This window comes from Coloeus monedula (genome assembly GCF_965178545.1).
Source record: "Coloeus monedula genome assembly, chromosome: 17".
NCBI lineage: Eukaryota > Metazoa > Chordata > Aves > Passeriformes > Corvidae > Coloeus > Coloeus monedula.
In genome coordinates this window covers 2,893,430-2,910,379 of record NC_138797.1, presented here as the reverse complement: position 1 = coordinate 2,910,379, position 16,950 = coordinate 2,893,430, and the positions used below count along the sequence as shown (strand labels likewise).

Below are 16,950 nucleotides of genomic sequence, written 5' to 3'. Positions count from 1 at the left end.
GGTCCTGTCAAGAGCAGCCAGTGTGATGGCTGGAGTGTTTGCTTGGAGGATTTGGGTGGACACCATGTTCAGGGTAACATGGAAAGAGCTTGGTTGGTCCCCAGGGACCATAGGGGACAGTCCTTGAGCATCCCCAGTGACCACAGTCCTGTGCTGGATGGGGAAGTGGCACTGGGGACCTCACAGTGGTTGTGTGCCACAGCCCTGGAGGAGGCTTTGGGTCAGTGCTGGTGCCAGCAGGATGTCACCCTCGGCCCTGCTGTGACAGTGATGCAATTGCTCCATGCCAGAGGCTCTGCTGTGCTGGAGGAGGTCACTGGGAGAGCTGATGAGACTGGGAACAGAGGACCCAGCCCAAGGACTGCTGCTTGGTGGCAAAACAAGGGGCAACCTCTGGTCCCCAAGACTGGTGGCATCTCGTTCGTGTCCCCATGTCGCCTCCCCTAATGGGACTTGTCCTTGCCTGCCATCTCCTCCTTCCCTTGCCTGCCTCCCTGACACATCTTTTCCAAACATAACCTAATTTTTCTCCCCGTGGCCGCCGCGTGAGCTGCTCCTGCAGCTCCTCTCCCTCCCCCAACTTCCTCTTCCTTTCACCACAAACTCTCTCAGGCGCTTGTGTTGGCTGTTCCCCCCTGGCTGACTGGCTCACCCCTGGGTGACAGCACCCAGCTGGCTCTGAGCCTTTTCCTGCAAGGATTGGGCTTGGCCCAAGGCACTGAAGACCTGTGAAAAAGGCTCACGGGATGGATGGATGGATGGATGGATGGATGGATGGATGGATGGATGGATGGATGGATGGATGGATGGAGAACCATGGTGGGGAGGTGTCACAGGGGAAAAGAGGGCAGAGCAAGCTGCGGGCTCTAACACAGCGTATCCCTGCAGGATGAGATCGAGGAGCTGCGCGCTGAGATGCTGGAGATGCGGGATGTGTACATGGAGGAGGACGTGTACCAGCTGCAGGAGCTCCGGCAGCAGCTGGACCAGGCCAGCAAGACCTGCCGCATCCTGCAGTACCGGCTGCGCAAGGCCGAGCGCCGCAGCCTGCGCGTGGCACAGACCGGCCAGGTGGACGGCGAGCTCATCCACAGCCTCGAGCAGGACGTCAAGGTCAGCCTGGGAGGCCACCTCCACACCCAGGCAGCCCCCAGAGCCCCCAAAGGGGATTTTGATGAGTTGTGAGCATGGAGATGGCAGGGGATGTTAGGGTGCAGGGAGCTCTGTGAGGATGTGTGGTTTGTGGGGATGCGCAGTTTTTTTGGAGACATCATGATTCCCTGCTAGCAGTGGTGATGTGGGAAGTGGGGAGCAGTGCTGTCAGCTCACAGGTGGTCTGAGGGGATCCTGGTGGTGGAGAGGGCCAGCACTGCCTGAGAATGTGCCATATGTGAGGCTCATCCTGGGCAGGCTGCAGCCCAGCTCTGTGCCCTGGGGATGCGCTCCCCTACCCTGCTCCTATGGGGATGTGATGGGGCCACCACTGCGGGATGGGGCGTCACGAGTGTGCAGGGAGGGAGTGTGGGGACCAGGACTCTGTAGGCTTGGGAGCTGCTTCTCTCGGCCATCGGGAAAACCTTGCAGAGCCCCAGGCATGGTGGCACGAGGGGCAGGGACAAGGGGATTTCTGCAGGGTGACGTTGCTTCGCCCTGGAGGAGCCTGGTGAGTGTTTGCTGAGGGCTCTCACCAATGAAACTGCTGCCAAGAGGGGGGTGCAGTGGCAGGCGGAGACAGCTCAGGATGGATGTGCAACAGCTCGAGGACTAATTTTGTTTTTCGAGCAGAAAACAGCTGGTTCTGGAGCCAAGATGTGCCACAAGTGTGGGGCTGTGAACCTGCCTCACTGCCCATCCCTGCTGGGGCCCCTATCCCCTCCCCAAACCACCCATCAGCTCCCCCCCAGCTTGGGTGGCTGCTGCCAAAAACGCCCCCTCCAGCTTCTCCCTTTCTGGGAAGGAAAGCACAGCCCATCCTCGGGGGAGCAGGAGCCCGACCCTGTGCCCTGAGGTCCCCCAGCCCTGCAGCACAGCTTGCTGCTGCCTCCACAGTGCTGATATCGCGCACTGTGCAGGAGACCAGCGGCACTGCGGACAACTTTTGCTGTCCTGCAAATGCAGGAGTGAATATTTCGTGTTATTAAGCTCCCTTTATGCTGGGGACTGCTCCTGTGCAGGGATCTGGAGAGGGGGAGCTCTGGGGTGGATGTGGGCACCCTTCACCCTGGGGCAGCTGCTGGTTTTTCTGTAATGTGATGCAGCAGCTCGCCTTTCTCCTGACCAGCACAGCTGCTGCCTGCAGTGAGAGGCTGCCTGCTCTGCGGCTGCCCACCAGCTCTTCCAGCCTTCTGGGGGCTTTTCCAGCACTGTGATATGGGGAAAAAAGGTGATGAACATCCCCCAGCACCATGCTAAGGCTGGAGAAGGCAGGGTTTGGCCAGGGGATGGGGATGCAGGGCAGCCTTGCAGCTGGTGAAGGAACAAGAGCAGTCACAGCACACGATGGAGGGGACAGACACAGGGGCCAGGGGTCACCCACCATAGTGTCTGCTCCAGAGGGTCTCAGCAACTGCCTGGTGATCTCTGCACAAGGACTGTGGGTGCCCAGGGGCTGTGGTCTCAGCCCCCTGCACATTGTGCCCAGTCTGATGAGAGCCCTGTTGTGTCCCCAGGTGGCCAAGGACGTCTCTGTGCGGCTCCACAATGAGCTGGAGGTGGTGGAGAAGAAAAGGATCAGGCTGGAGGAGGAGAACGAGGACCTGCGCCAGCGGCTCATTGAGACCGAGCTGGCCAAGCAGGTGGTGCAGAACGAGATGGACAAGCTCCGAGAGGTGAGTGGGACACGGGAGGGGGACGGGGAGGCGTCCCCAAGGCTCTGCTCGTAGCAGGTGTCCTGGCCTCGGATCATGGGATCCCCCAACCCTGCTTGAGTCACTGAAACCCAACCCGTGCTGCAGATGCTTGTGAAACCTGAGCAGCGCCTGCCCTCAGCACGATTCGTCCCACCCTGCGGGCATGGGCTGGCTCTGCCCCATCCAGGGGGGCTACAGGACTTCCCCACTGCACTAGGGACACTTTATATGTCCCTGGCCACTTGCTCAGCCCAGCCCCCTGGGCCGTGCCCAATTCCATCTGAGCAAAGCTCCGCACCATGTGTGGGGTCCCTGTCCCTGGCAGAGTGCCTGGTGCTGGTTGTATCCTGACCACATCCTGCTGGCTCAAACGGGGCTGAGATGTCCCAGCGGTGTCCCTATGGTGTCCCAGTGGTGCTGCAGATCTGGATGGGTACACAATCCCCTCTGTGTCCTGGGCAGCCGCAAATGTACCCAGATGGACAGGTCCAGGGCACTCCATGTCCTGCTGTGTTTGGGACCAGCTTCTGGCCGGGATCAATGTCAACCTCGGTGACAGGAAAGGCATCCTGGTGACAGCATGGACTTGAGATCCTTTGCAGCCCTTGTAACCCACTTCCCTACTGCCCGGGATGCCTTTGGTCCCGGGGGAACCTCGGGATGCATCTCTGGCTGAGCCATCAGGGCAGCGTGGGGGAGGAGACAGAACCGAGGGAAGGCTCTCACTTCCCCCACCGTGCTTCCTGCGCACGGCTTGCGATCTCTGGGGCCATCCCCGCTTAAAGCCGAGCCCGGCTTCTGGGAAGCTGCGGGATCCAGCTGTGGTTGTCCCCGTGGCCTCTCAGCCATCCCCGCGCCGGTGGCACGGAGCAGCGTTCCCCCCGCGGGGTGTCTCGTCCCCGGGCTGCGCTAAGAGCCCCGCTAAGAGCCGTGAAATGGGTTCCCCTGCAGCCGGGAGCGAGGGCTGAATAACAAATGGCAGCAGCAGGAGCCGCGCTGCAGCTCTCCCGAGCTCGGAAAACAGGCAGGGAAAATGGTTGTGTGGTCAGCGTGGGGAGCTCCGAGAGACAGCTGCTGCCTTGTCCTGGCTGAAGAGCGTGGGGTGGGATTGGGGTGGGATAGGGCTCCTCGCTGCCGGCTGCCACAGGCTCAGAGATGGTCCCCAAGCTCGGGATGTTTTGTCCCCAGGCTAGCAAGGGCGTTGGGGTTAGTCACTGATTGCAGAGTGCTAATTAGGCAAACATTAGACAAAGCGAGCTAAAAGCCCTCCTCCTCCCTGCTGCTGCAGGGCACAGAGCCTGGCAGAGCTTGTTAGCAGCCAAAGCCAGGGACTGTGCCGGGCTGCACTCACCCCTCGGGGCTGATTATTCCTCCCTTCCACGAGGTTTCTCCCATAATTGGATAATTGTCTGGGGATCATTCCCGAAGGCACAGGCATTTTCCCCTCTTCTGTCTCCTAAAGGGGTAGGAAAAAGTGGGATCAGTCTGGGTACCCCAGGCCAAGCCTGCCACACCAAACTCGGCCATGACAGGACCCTCAGGCATGGCCACCCCAAGGCTGCTCCCAGAGTGGAGCAGTGACATCCACATCTGCCCCGGGGTGCTGTGCCTGGGGCTGTCTGGGGCTGGTGCTGCCCCATGCCAGCTCCAGTCCCCAGCAGGGTGGGGGTGAGGGATGTGATGTGGCACAGCCAGCCCCTGGGAGAGGCTCTGCAGCTCCAGCAGCTCCACTGATGGTCGTGGCCTTAATAGGAAAGCCTGGAGCCCGGCACCTTGGCACAGGCAGCAGCTTACATTTCACAGCTGCTTTCTTTGGCTGTTGGGCCTCAGCACCAGCTTGGAAATAGGTCCAGGGCAGCTGCACGGATCAGCCAGCGCTCATGGGAGGCTGTGTGGATGTGCTTGAGGGTCTTCCCCCAGCTCCCTTCCCCAGATAACTGGCTCTTCTCCGGGCACCTGCATTGTTCCCGTGCTTCTGGTCTCTCTTACTGCTCTGTCTGCCTTCCCCACCTCCCAGCTGTCCTCACTAGCCTGGACATTGTCCCACGTGTCCCTTTGTGACCTTGACAGCAGAGTCAGCATCGTGCTGCTGAGGGACCAGGACATGTCCCTTGCTTGGGGAAAAGGCGATGGGGAATGTCATCATCTGCTGCTCCCACACTGCAATGTCCTGAGAGCTGTCCCTTGGCCTGGGGGGTGGATTCCCCACTCCATCCAGTCCTGACAGGGACTGTGACTCAGCCTCTCCACTCTCCATGGCTCATTTCCTGCTCACTCCGGCTTTTTCACTGCTCGCTTGCCTGCAGGGGGAATTTCTGGCTAAACCTCATGATGTGATGCTTGCCAGTCCAGCTCCCTCAAAGCAAAGGGTCTGCCTCAGCCCACCGAGGCTCGGGTTTTTCCTGGGGTCCACAAGCATCTGGGAACATCAGTGCTGATGTCCATGCACACTGCATCTGTCTGTCTGTCTGTCTGTCTGTCACTGCTGGGGTGCAGTGCCCTCGCTGCGGGTCATAACTCTCTCTTTTTCCTGCAGAATTCCTTGAAGAAGCGGGGGTCTCGCTCCATGGGCAAGACTGAGAAGAAGCCATCAGTGCAGGTATCAGCACCTGAGCACCCAGGGCACGCCACAGTGACCCACCAACACCCCGGGTCATGGTGCCAGCTGGACACTACACCCAGACCAGGAGTAAATCTGGGCATGGCAGCGCCATCCCCTCCTTACAGGGCTTTGCAGAGCTTTCCTGCTTCTCAGAGCCCCTGCATAAGGGAGGGATTGATGTGCTGGGCCATCCTCTTTGTCCTCAGCCGCTCCCTTGTCTCATTTATCAATGGAGCAGCAGTGGCCGGGTGGTGGCTTTAGCCCTTTCCCTGTGTAAGGAGCTGAAGGAGTTTGGCTTTTACACTGCAAAGCTGCCTCTGCCCCCGTGGCTCTGGCAGCCCGTGTCCCTCCTGCCAGTGCCAGCAGCTGTGCTTCAGGGAGGCCTAGGAGCTTCACAGGGTCTGGGGGAGCAGAGGGTCCCTGTGGGGATGGCTGGAGGCCACGCCACTCCTGCCCCTCACAGGTTGCCAGGGCAGCACAGGGAACGGGGGATTTGCTGGTGGCAGCAGGATTTCAGCTGTCACTTGCTGTTGAGCTGAGCTGCTGTGACTCGCTAATGCTGTTACCAGGGCTCGGAGAGGCAGAGCTGCTCTTGCGGGGATAGAAAGGCAAAAGGAAAAATCCTCTTTCAAAGGCAAAAGACCTGAAGGGTTTCTTTTGGGGAACAGATCTGCTCCCCCAACGCTGGGACGTGGAGGCAGACCCTGTAAAGCCATTCCTGACATACTGCTGTCTCATGGCAGGAACCCTGAGCAGCCCAAGAGTTCTGGGTCATCTGTATCCTTGCTGGCACAGCCCAGTCCATGCAGCCACAGCACAGGGACCCCCAGACCTCCAAAGGCTTTCCCCCTCAGTCTTTATCATCTCCCTTTAACTCCATTCTTGAGAGCTCTTTCTGGCCAGCTGATGGTCCCAGCATCCTTCCCCTCATTTCCCCAGGGAGCACTTACAGCCAGCTCTGCCCTGAGTTGAGGGGGCCCCTCCATCACCCCCTTCCTGAGGCTGAAGCCCCTCATCTGCCTCCTCCTGGGGCAGGAAACAACACCAGCCCCCTCTGCTTCCCACACCCCCATGGAGCCAAGACCCTTCAGCTTGGGTTTGCAGGGTAGCCCCAGTTCTGCAGTGGGATCAATGCTCCAGGAACTCTGGGCTTCCTGGGGTGCAGATGCCCCTGGATGTGGCCCCCATCCGCTCCCTGTCCCCACGCAGCTGTGGCTGGTGGCCCTGCGGGCACAGAGGCTGTGACTCATGTGTGGCTTCCTGGGCCCCTTTCCTGCCCGGCCGTGCTGGCTGAGCATCATGACTCCCCAAAAACAGAGCTGGGGGGGTGATGGAGTCAACACCGAAGTCTGCCCCGCTCCTAGAAGCACTCGGGGACATGTGTGTCCCTCCAGTAATGCCAAGGTGTAGAGGGACACACTGGGTTGCTGCTTTTTATTTTTTTTCCCTGGAAAAACAGGAACTGAGGTCATGTCTGCCTTGCCTGAGCCAGCCCTCCCCTAATCTCCTCACCTAATTAGGGGGGCACAGCTTTAATGCGCCTTAGTGAGGTCGTGTCCTGGTGCACGAGCATGGAAGAGCAGCAGGGTGGTTCCTGTGGTCACGGCAGGACATTTAGGGAATAAAATGGCACCTCAAACTCATGGGAATCCTCTTTCCATCACCCCTGGCCTTGTTATGAGCAGTCCAGGAAGTCTGCAGAGTAAATACTGCTGAAGGGTTTGGGGTGAGCGTGGGTGTGGCTGGGGGGAGCTGTGGGTCCAGAGCACCCAGAGAAGGGGACAGCTTGTTTTTTCCAGCCAAGGAGAGGGGAATGGGAATGAGTTCAGCCAGGCAGAGGGCTGCCAGGGCCAGCAGCCACCCAGCCAAAGGGCTTGGCCACCTCCAGCACTGTCCAGCTCCGGCGGGTGCAGTGGGGTGAGAGTCACAGCCCAGCAGGTCCCCTCCTGGCAGTCACCACGCCGGAGCTCGGAGCACTCGAGTGACCCCAGGGCACAGGAAGCTGCGAGCTGGACGTCAGGAAATCCTGGTCCTCCATCCAAAAAGCTTCCCAGAGCAGAGAAACGGTCTGTCTGGGCAAACAGCCAAGATCCTAACTGCTAAATAAAAACGGAACACATGGAGAAACGGTCCTGAGAAGCAGAGGCGCTTGGGAAGGGACTAGTGAGCTGATGCTGAGGCTTTGCCTGGGTTTTCAGTGCCCTGGCAAGGTGATGGCAGCAAGGCTGAGGGTTGAGACTTCGAGAGTTTTTCAGCTGCTTCTCAGCCACGTGATGGAGCGTGGGGAGCTGAGTGAGAGGAGCAGAGAGAGCCCTGACGAGGGTGTTGCAGTGGCAAAGTGCCAATTTTTGGGAGGAAACCTTGGTGACCCTATGGAGTCTTGAGAGCTTTCCCTTCCCCTCTGCCCTGTGGTGGATCAGGCTGGACTTGGTCCACACATCCTTGGTGGTGGCTCAATGTCCTTCTTGGGGCAAGACCCACGGGTCTCCTCATCCAGGGCACCCCGTCCCATCTCCAGGCTCACTCTGAAAGCCTCCAGGATGGATCTCAAAGCTTTCCCCCCTCCAGGAGCAGAGCCAGCAGCTTCCCTAGGATGACTGGGGTGGGAGGGTGGCATGTCCCCAGGGCTCTCTGGGAATCACTGTGGCCCCTGGGAGCATCTTTCTAATGCCCACCCCCTGTCTGTCCCAGGAGGACAGCGCAGACCTGAAGTGCCAGCTGCACTTTGCAAAGGAGGAGTCGGCCCTGATGTGCAAGAAGCTGACCAAGCTGGCCAAGGAGAATGATGGCATGAAGGAGGAGCTGCTGAAGTACAGGTCCCTCTACGGGGACCTCGACAGCTCCCTCTCCGTGGAGGAGCTGGCTGACTCTCCCCATTCCCGGGAGGCCGAGCTGAAGGTCCACCTCAAGCTGGTGGAGGAGGAAGCCAACATCCTCAGCCGGAGGATAGTGGAGCTGGAGGTGGAAAACCGCGGGCTGCGGGCGGAGATGGACGACATGAAGGGCCAGGGGGACAGGGAGCTGCCAGGGCAGGACACGCGGTTCCTGGTGGGCGTCTCGAGCTGCGGGGACGCGGGGGACACGGTGGCGGAGCTGCGCCGGCACCTGCAGTTCGTGGAGGAGGAGGCTGAGCTGCTGAGGCGCTCGCTGCTGGAGCTGGAGGATCAGAACAAGCTCCTCCTGAACGAGCTGACCAAGTACAAGTCGGACCACGAGCTGGACGTGACGCTGTCGGAGGACAGCTGCTCGGTGGTCAGCGAGCCCTCGCAGGAGGAGCTGGCCACGGCCAAGGTGCAGATCAGCGAGCTCAGTGGCAAGGTGAAGAAGCTGCAGTATGAGAACAGGGTGCTGCTCTCCAACCTCCAGCGCTGCGACCTGGCCTCCTGCCAGACCACCCGGCCCATGCTGGAGACCGACGCCGAGGCTGGCGACTCGGCACAGTGCGTCCCCACCGCCGGCTGGAGGGACGGCGTGGGCAGCAGCGAGGCCGACGGGCAGGACAGGGGGCTGGGCAGTGGGAAGGTGCCCGATGGCCCCGCCAAGCTGCTCAAGCCCAAGGACCTGGAGACCTTGCTGGGCATCCGAGACCAGGCAACACTGGTCAGCAAAGCGATCGACGTGTTGATTTCGGATGCCAACGGCTTCACCTCGGGGCTGAAGGCTTGCTTGGACAACGAGTGCGCAGGGGTGCTGCTGGGCGAGGCGGTGGGCAGTGGTGGTGACAGCCCCAGCGATGCCAAGCTGATGAACGTGCTCCTGATGCGGCTGGGTGTGCTCCAGCAGGACCTGGGCTGCTTCGTGAGGAAGGTGGACCACCTCACCAGCGGCTTCAAGGAGCACACGGACTCATTCCCCTTCTCCAGCCCCAGCAGCCACGACATCACCAAAGAGGGGCTGCAGAAGGAGCACGCCTCCGACTTCCAGGTACGGCTTCTTCCCACATCCCTCACAGCAGCTGCTGCTTTATTTGCCACCACGTTTCCTCCTGCTTTAACGGAGCAAACCCTGATCCCCAGTGTAACCTCCCTCCTGCCTCGCCAGAGCAAAATCCAAACTAACACCTCACTGCATGCCAGTGGCACCGGGGACAAGGTAGGACTCTGCTCCAACAGAGTGTGCCCAGGGCAGGAGGCAGTGGACATCCTGGCACACGCTGGTTGTGCCAAGGCTGCCCTGCCCATGGCCAGGGGCTCTCAGGTGCAATCCCGCCTTAGCAGGGGCTGATGTTTTGGCTGCTCTCTCTGGCTTAGCCCAAAATTTTGTCTCAGAGGTTCTTTGCTTGTTGGGGATGAGCTGGGTGGGAGGAGAGCAGCCTGCAGCCCCTGAAAGCAGCCCAAATTGTAGGGACTCCGCTTGCAGGAATCCTCAGCCCCCAGAGGTACCCAGGCAGGGTAATTTGGAGAGAAAGGCTTCAGGGCAAATCTGCATCCAAGGAAGAACACCTTTGGAGCAGTGGAGAGCAGCTCATGCCCTGCTGTCCCGCTGTTCTCAGGGGTCCCAGCTCATGCCAGGGGCCAGGGATGTTGGTGGTGGTTGGGGCTGCAGGCACAAGCCCCTTTCTGGAGCACACTCACTTGTTCAGAGTCCTATTGTTCTGCATGTGGTCCCCCCAGCCCGAGGTCCCAGTCTCCCCCAGTCACTGCATGGCACCGTAACTGGTGTTTGCACATTTTTTCCCTCTTTCTCTCTTTTTTCCCCTTTCCCCAAACAATCCAGGCCACGTGTCTCCTCATCCTGTGTTTCCTTTTGGTTTCCGCATTGTCTCCCGCCATGGTGATGAAGCTCCTTCTCCTCCTCATCCTTTTTGTTGTCTTGTAGTTCTTTACTGTTTCGGAGACCCATTGTTTTGTTTTCTGGCTTTTTTTTCTTCCCGCTCTTTTGGTTTGTTCTCATTAACTTGCCCACGCATGCAGCAGCCTGATTTTAGGGACGCCGACCCTTTCCGCATCCCCCACACCAAGGACACGGACCCCGCACATCCCCAGAGCTACAAACCCTGCCGGGCTGAGGAGAACGACTCCTATGCCACCGAGGTATGACACGGGCAGGGAGCCACATCCCCTCAGCCAGCGGGGTTGGGGACAGGGCTGTGGGATGGGGTTGAACCTTTTGAGAGCTGGGGATGAGAGAAGCTGCAGAGCCCCATCTGGGAGGGACACAGGGAAGTGCAGCCCACCTTCCCCATCCTCTCCCCGGGCTGTTACAGATGAAGGAGCTGCAGCTGGTGCTGTCAGAGGCCAACGAGAGCCTGCGGGGGCTGCAGGAGCAGCTCTCACAGGAGAGGCAGCTGAGGAAGGACGAGGTGGACAACTTCTCACAGAAGATCTGCCAGGTGAGTAGGTAACAGCCTCTGCCCCTGGGAGACAAGTGTCCTCACACCCATGGCAGTGCCACCTCCAGCCCCAGCCCTATGACCCACGTGGGAACCTGGGTGTCACCTGGGAGCACACACAGCATGTCCCGTTTTCAAGGCTGAGCACGCTTCTCCATGCAGGGCTTCGACCATAGGACTGCCTCAATGGCCCTGCTGTCCCCAGCATGCTTCCAGGGTGGTGCAGCTCCCCCAGATGGGGATGTGGGCTGGCACCGGGCTTAGCTCAGACCCTGGTGGGGAGGCATCACATCACTGCCACCAGCACCTGTCCTGGAGCCACTTGTCTCTCCACAGCTGAAGGAGGACCACCAGAAAGCTCTGCTGCGGCGGGAGTTTGAGCTGCAGAGCCTGAACCTGCAGAGGCGGCTGGAGCAGAAGTTCTGGAGCCAGGAGAAGAACCTGCTGGTGCAGGAGTCACAGCAGTTCAGGCAGAGCTTCCTCCTGCTCTTCATGAAGCTCAAGTGGTTCCTCAAGCGCTGGCGCCAGGGCAAGGTGGTGCACAGTGAGGGCGAGGACTTTTTGGAGGTACAGTGGGCTGCCTTGGAGGGGGGAACACACTGTTGGGCACATCCCTCATGCTTCATGTCCCACCCAGGGCTGTTTGGGTGTCCCCCATCCCTGGCCACAGGCTGTGGGTCCCCATATCACCCCAGCCATGGTGTCACCCACAGGTGAACAGCATGAAGGAGCTGTACCTGCTGCTGGAAGAAGAGGAGCTCGCCCCGCAGCAACAGGCAGACAACAAGATGTGTGCCGGGGACACCTGGACCCCCAACACGGTGAGCAGGGTCCCCCATGAGCCCAAGGGGTGGATCAGAGCAGGATCAGCCCCTGCTGTGGCTGTGTGGCATGGGGTTGTGGCTCCTCTCAGGGTGCATGGATGGGTGGGGATGCTGCAGCTGTGGATGGTCCCCTACCCTGGCAACTTCCCATGTCCCTCACCTTGGGAGCAGCCTGCAGGGCTGGGATGCAGAGAGGGCAGCTCCCACAGAGTCCCACCCTGTTGGGTCCCCTCCTGCTGCCTGTGCTCACACCTGTTTTCCTGCAGCCCAACGAGTGCATCAAGACTCTGGCGGACATGAAGGTGACCCTGAAGGAGCTGTGCATGGAGCTGCGGGAGGAGCGGCGCGGTGCCAGCGAGCTGCAGCAGCAGTTCACCAAGGCCAAGGCTGCCTGGGAGATGGAGCGCGCCGAGCTCAAGTGCCACATCACCCAGGTGGGAGCCCTGGCTGCCCCGTGGGCTGGTAGAGCTTCCCCATGCCTACTGGGGGGCTGGGGGGCTGCCTGTGCCCTGTGCCAAGCGCTGGGCTGGGAGCAGGGTGGCACTGTGGGAATCTTAATTAGCAGCCACTCATGCTGGAGAGTTTCCATGGCAACAGGGCTGGCATGGAAATCTGACTGTGGAGCAGCAGAGGATGCTCTTTATTCCTCTGCTGGGTTTGTCTGGGGAGGGTGGGATGGGACAGGGCTCAGCATCCCTCCTGAGGACAGGCAGCTGAGAGCAGCATCAGAGCCCACCTCTCCCCCACCCCGAGTCACAGCGCAGCATCCCTGCAGATGCTGCAAAAGGGATGCAAAGGGATGCAGGGAAGGCAGGAGGTGTAGGGAGGGCAGCCTGGGCACTGGGGGAAGCTCCTGCCTGTAGGATGAGTCCCATTGATCCCTCAGCCCTGCCCTCCCAGCACTAAGAGGTTTCCACTCACACTGTGCTGGCAGCAGCCCATAGCTGTACATCAGCTCCGCTCCCCAGCACAGGTGCCAGCACTTTCCAGGCAGGATTTCTCCAGGCAGAGCATGGGTCCCCAGTTCCCATATCTCCTCCTCAAAAGCAAGCAGAGCTGCCGTGGTGGCAGCATCCCAGTGGTGCTGCATCCTCAGGGGCCGCTCTGCCAGCACTGCAGGTGAGGCTGGTCCTCTCCAGGAGCCATGTCCTGCAGGCAGCAGCACAGCCGGGCAGGCAGGACATTCAGCCCGTGTCCTGCTGGGTGACCATCTGCTGGGCCGGCTGGCATGGCGTGGCTGCAAGCCAGGGCTGACCATGGCTTGGCTGTGCCATGGGCATACCATGTTACGTGTGTCATGTCCCTGGGGACATGCTGATTGCCCAGCCTGGCAGCACAGAACTGGCACTGGCAAGGGGGATGCCTGCAGCCCTATCCCTTTGCTGGAGATGTCCAGTACCACGCTGGAGCCATGGGTCCCCCACAGCCACCACTCTGTCCCCACAGCTGGAGTCAAAGGCAGGCAAAGGGATCGCCGAGCGTGCGCTGCCGGACTGGAAGGTGGCACTGAAGAGGGAGCGTGAGGAGCACCAGCATCTCCTGGCCGAGTCCTACAGCGCTGTCATGGACCTCACCAAGCAGCTGCAGATCAGCGAGAAGAACTGGAACCAGGAGAAGGTGGAGCTGCTGGCTCGCTTCAAGGAGGAGCAGCAGCAGGCAGAGCAGCAAGCGAAGGACCTGCAGAACAAACTCAACCAGGTATGGTGTCCCCCATCCTGCACATGTCCTGCAGCCTCTGCTGCTTGCCCCAAGAATGTTTCATGCTTTTGCTTGCCCAGAGAGGCATGTGTGGCACCTGTTGAGTGACCAACACATTCTCCAGTTGCAGAAAGGATCCAATCCATGGGCATTGAAGCACTCTGAAAAGGAGAAGCACGGCAGCAACTGGAAAGAGGTGGGTAAGAGAGGGTGGAGTGCTCTCAGGATGCTCTTAGTGCTCAGGTCTATGCTAAGGGTTAGATGGGAGGATGTGTGCACCCCAATTAACACCCCCTTAAACAGCAAATGAGACTGCAAGGGGGAGCGCCAGGAGAATGAGAGGGTGAAGGGCATGGCTGAACCCCAAGAGCTTCTGTGGGGTTATAAAAACCCGATTTAAAATAGATGTGGTTCCAGCAAGCCCCATGTAGTCCTGGGAATGCTGTGCCTCAGTGTGTGGGGAAGCTGGTGGTGCCGGAGGGGAGCAGGACACAGCGCCTGAGCCCCGGCCCATCTCTGTGCTCTGGTCCTGTGCTTGCTGACCCCGGAGCTTTCTCCTGTGCCTTCCTAGGCTCTCAATGAGAAAATCACAGACAAGGAGACAATCTCTGAAGCAGAAGCCAAGGGAACCAACCTCAAAAGGTGAGTGTGCTGGTGTCTCCATGGTCCCTGCAACAGAGAGGGGGCCCCTGGGCTTGACATGCCTGAGAGTCATGGGGAGATGCAACCATGTTCCAGGGTAGTCCTGGAAGCAAAGGGCTCCCTGTGAGGAGCAGGACTAGGTGCCCAGGAAGGTCTCATTGGGGTGGGAGCAGGGTGCTTCAGCTGTCCCCCAACCCCCTGCCCTACCCCCTTTTGATCCCCATCCTCTCTCCTCCCACAGGACCAAGTCTGTTTCCTCCATGTCAGAGTTTGAAAGCTTGCTTGACTGTTCTCCCTACCTCCCTGGAAAGACCGTGCCAGGACTGGGTGACCATGCCCGGGGCAAAAAGGCATCCTCGACCACCCAGCTGCTGCCCAACGGGATCCGGGACAGCACCAGCCTTCCTCCCTCAAACTGTACATATGTGAATATCGAGCAACCTGCCCCTGACAGCCTGGCCAAGGAGAAGCTGGGCATCTCCTCCTGGGACTACTCGCGGGCAAGCAGCCTCTCCGGGCACGACCCAGCTCAGAAACAAATCCAGAGGAGCTACACGGCACCCGACAAGACGGGGATCCGCATCTACTACAGCCCGCCAGTGGTGCGGCGGCTGGAGGCGCCTCTGGTGCACAACAAGGAGGGCAAGATCATGATCGAGCCCGGATTTTTGTTCACCATGGCCAAGCCGAAGGAGCCGGAGGAGTCAGCCAGCGCCGAGGGCACCTACAGCCAGTGGCTGTGCAACTTCTCCAAGCAGCAGCGGGAGCTGCTGGACGGCGGCGCGGGGGAGAGCGCGGTGCCGCCGGTGCCACACTTCCCCCCGTCGCTGCACGAGCTGGAGATCTCCGGCAACATGAGCGACGACATGAAGGAGATCACCAACTGCGTGCGCCAGGCCATCCGCTCCAGCTCACTGGAGAGGAAGGTGAAAAGCACCTCCAGCCAGACGGTGGGGCTGGCCCATGTGGGCACACAGACCATCCAGACGGTGAGCGTGGGCCTCCAGACTGACCTGCCCCGCGGTGCCGGCGTGCATGGCAAGAGCTGGTCGCCACGCAGCTCCTCCCTCGTGTCCGTGCGCAGCAAGCAGATCTCCTCCTCCCTGGATAAGGTCCACTCCAGGATCGAGCGGCCGTGCTGCTCCCCAAAATATGGCTCTCCAAAGCTCCAGAGGAGGTCTTCCTCCAAGCTGGACACCTCCAAGGACAGGAGCCTGTGGAACTTGCACCAGAGCAAGCAGAACGGCTCTGCCTGGGCCCGCTCCACCACCACCCGCGACAGCCCCGTCCTCAGCAACATCAACGACGGCCTGTCCAGCCTGTTCAGCGTGGTGGAGCACGCGGGCAGCACTGAGTCCATCTGGAAGCCGGGCTGCCCTGAGAGCAGCCGGGCCAAGCCCGAAGCACCCAAGTACGGCCTCGTGCAGGAGTTCTTCAGGAACGTCTGTGGGCGGGCGCAGAGCCCCACTGCCCCGCAGGAGAAGAAGGAGGCCACTGGGGAGGAGAGCAAGAGAGCCGAGCACCCCAGCCCCACCACCCACCACCCAGCTGAAAACATCTCTCGCATCTTGAACAAGAAAGTCCTCAAGCAGGGCACCTGCGAGGACCCCAAGCCCTTGTCCCCCAGCCAGGGCAGTAAGGACGCAGCCCTGCGGGACCCCGACCTCATCTCGGCCATAGCCAGCGAGGTAACGAGGCACGGAGCCCCCCGGGGTGTCCCGCCGTGGCGGGGGACAGGATGCCTGACCCCTCTAACCCCGCTGTGCCCTGTCTATCTTTGCAGGACACGGCGTGTGACTGCAGCTCCCAGTCCCTCACCTCCTGCTTTGCCCGGCCATCCCGCTCCGCGGTCCGCCACTCCCCCTCCAAGTGCAAACTGCACCCCGCGGACCCCCCCAGGGCGGAGGAGAAGCCGGGGGCCTCGAGTGAGTGAGGACGGGGGGCCGGGGGACGCAGCGTGCCTGCCATCCACTGTCCTGCCGGAAGAGCGCCCGCGCTGAGCCCGCGGGGGCCCCTCTCGGAGGCGGCGCGGGCGCATCTGTCTCCTAAACGTCCCCTCGGCCCCGGGGACGCTTACGAAGCAGATGTGGAGCCGGAGGCTGCCGGTAGCCCCGGGGTGCGCGGGGACACCCTGCCGGGGTGGCTGCATCACCTCCCGCCTGCGCGGAGACCCGCTGCCGGCACTGGGGGGGACCTGGCCGGTGCCACCGCGCCGGGAATGTCAGCTGAGACCCCGCTATGCCGAGGGCTCGAGGGCGCTGAGAGAGGGAGAGCAGCCAGGGGAGGCTGCTCGTGTCGACAGGGAGGGCTGGGGCGAGGCACAGCAGGGCTGCTGTAGGGAAGCACTGGATGAGGGATGATGCCGCGCCGGCCCCGCGGATGGAGGGTGCTGGCTCCAGCGGGATGGAGGGTGCTGGCTCCAGCGGGATGGAGGGTGCTGGCTCCAGCGGGATGGAGGGTGCTGGCTCCAGCGCTGCCCGCCCTGCCCGGGCTCCGGCGCATCCTGCCAGCATCCCGCCGGCCCCGATTGCGGCGCGGTTGCATCAGCCGCGGGGCCGCGTGTGCCTCCCCGGCAGGAAGGAGGAGGGAGGCTCCCTGTGGTCACCCACGCTGGGCTGGCTGCGGGCCCTCCCTGGCCACCCTTCTGCGCTGGGGATGCTGCTGAGGCCCTTTGCTGCTGGGAAGGGTCCGGGTGGTCCCCGGGCTCCTCCAGCTGCAGAGCTGGGATTGCTGGGTGCACAGCATGGGGAGAAGTGGCCTGTGCCTCTGTGTGTGTGTGTGCACATCCCCTGCTCCCAAGGGGCCATGGTGCCCCTTCCTTGCACCCACCTCCCTGCTTGGGGCCACTTGTAGTTATTTCTCCTCCAAGTGCTGAATATACATATTTCTCTTTTTTTTTTTTTTCCCCTTTCTTTTCTCTTTTCTTTTTTTTTTTTTTTTCCCTCCACTTCTGGCTCTGCCCAACTCCGGACAGCCTGCAATGTAAAACCAAGTGCATTTTAA

General features: G+C 60.9%; 1 protein-coding gene across 1 annotated transcript; it reads left to right on the top strand.

Annotated features, from left to right (window-relative positions):
- Nucleotides 1–900: 900 nt before the first annotated feature.
- MTCL2 (microtubule crosslinking factor 2) lies at nucleotides 901–16,950 on the top strand (the record flags this gene model as incomplete). The annotated part of the gene is made up of 15 exons (XM_082292707.1): nucleotides 901–1,113; nucleotides 2,670–2,828; nucleotides 5,386–5,448; nucleotides 8,143–9,375; nucleotides 10,365–10,484; nucleotides 10,658–10,783; nucleotides 11,120–11,350; nucleotides 11,497–11,604; nucleotides 11,874–12,041; nucleotides 13,054–13,305; nucleotides 13,430–13,501; nucleotides 13,877–13,947; nucleotides 14,189–15,635; nucleotides 15,731–15,872; nucleotides 16,922–16,950. Exons 1-15 carry the CDS (start codon nucleotides 916–918, stop codon nucleotides 16,948–16,950), a joined length of 4,419 nt encoding a protein of 1,472 aa, XP_082148833.1. The 5' UTR covers nucleotides 901–915.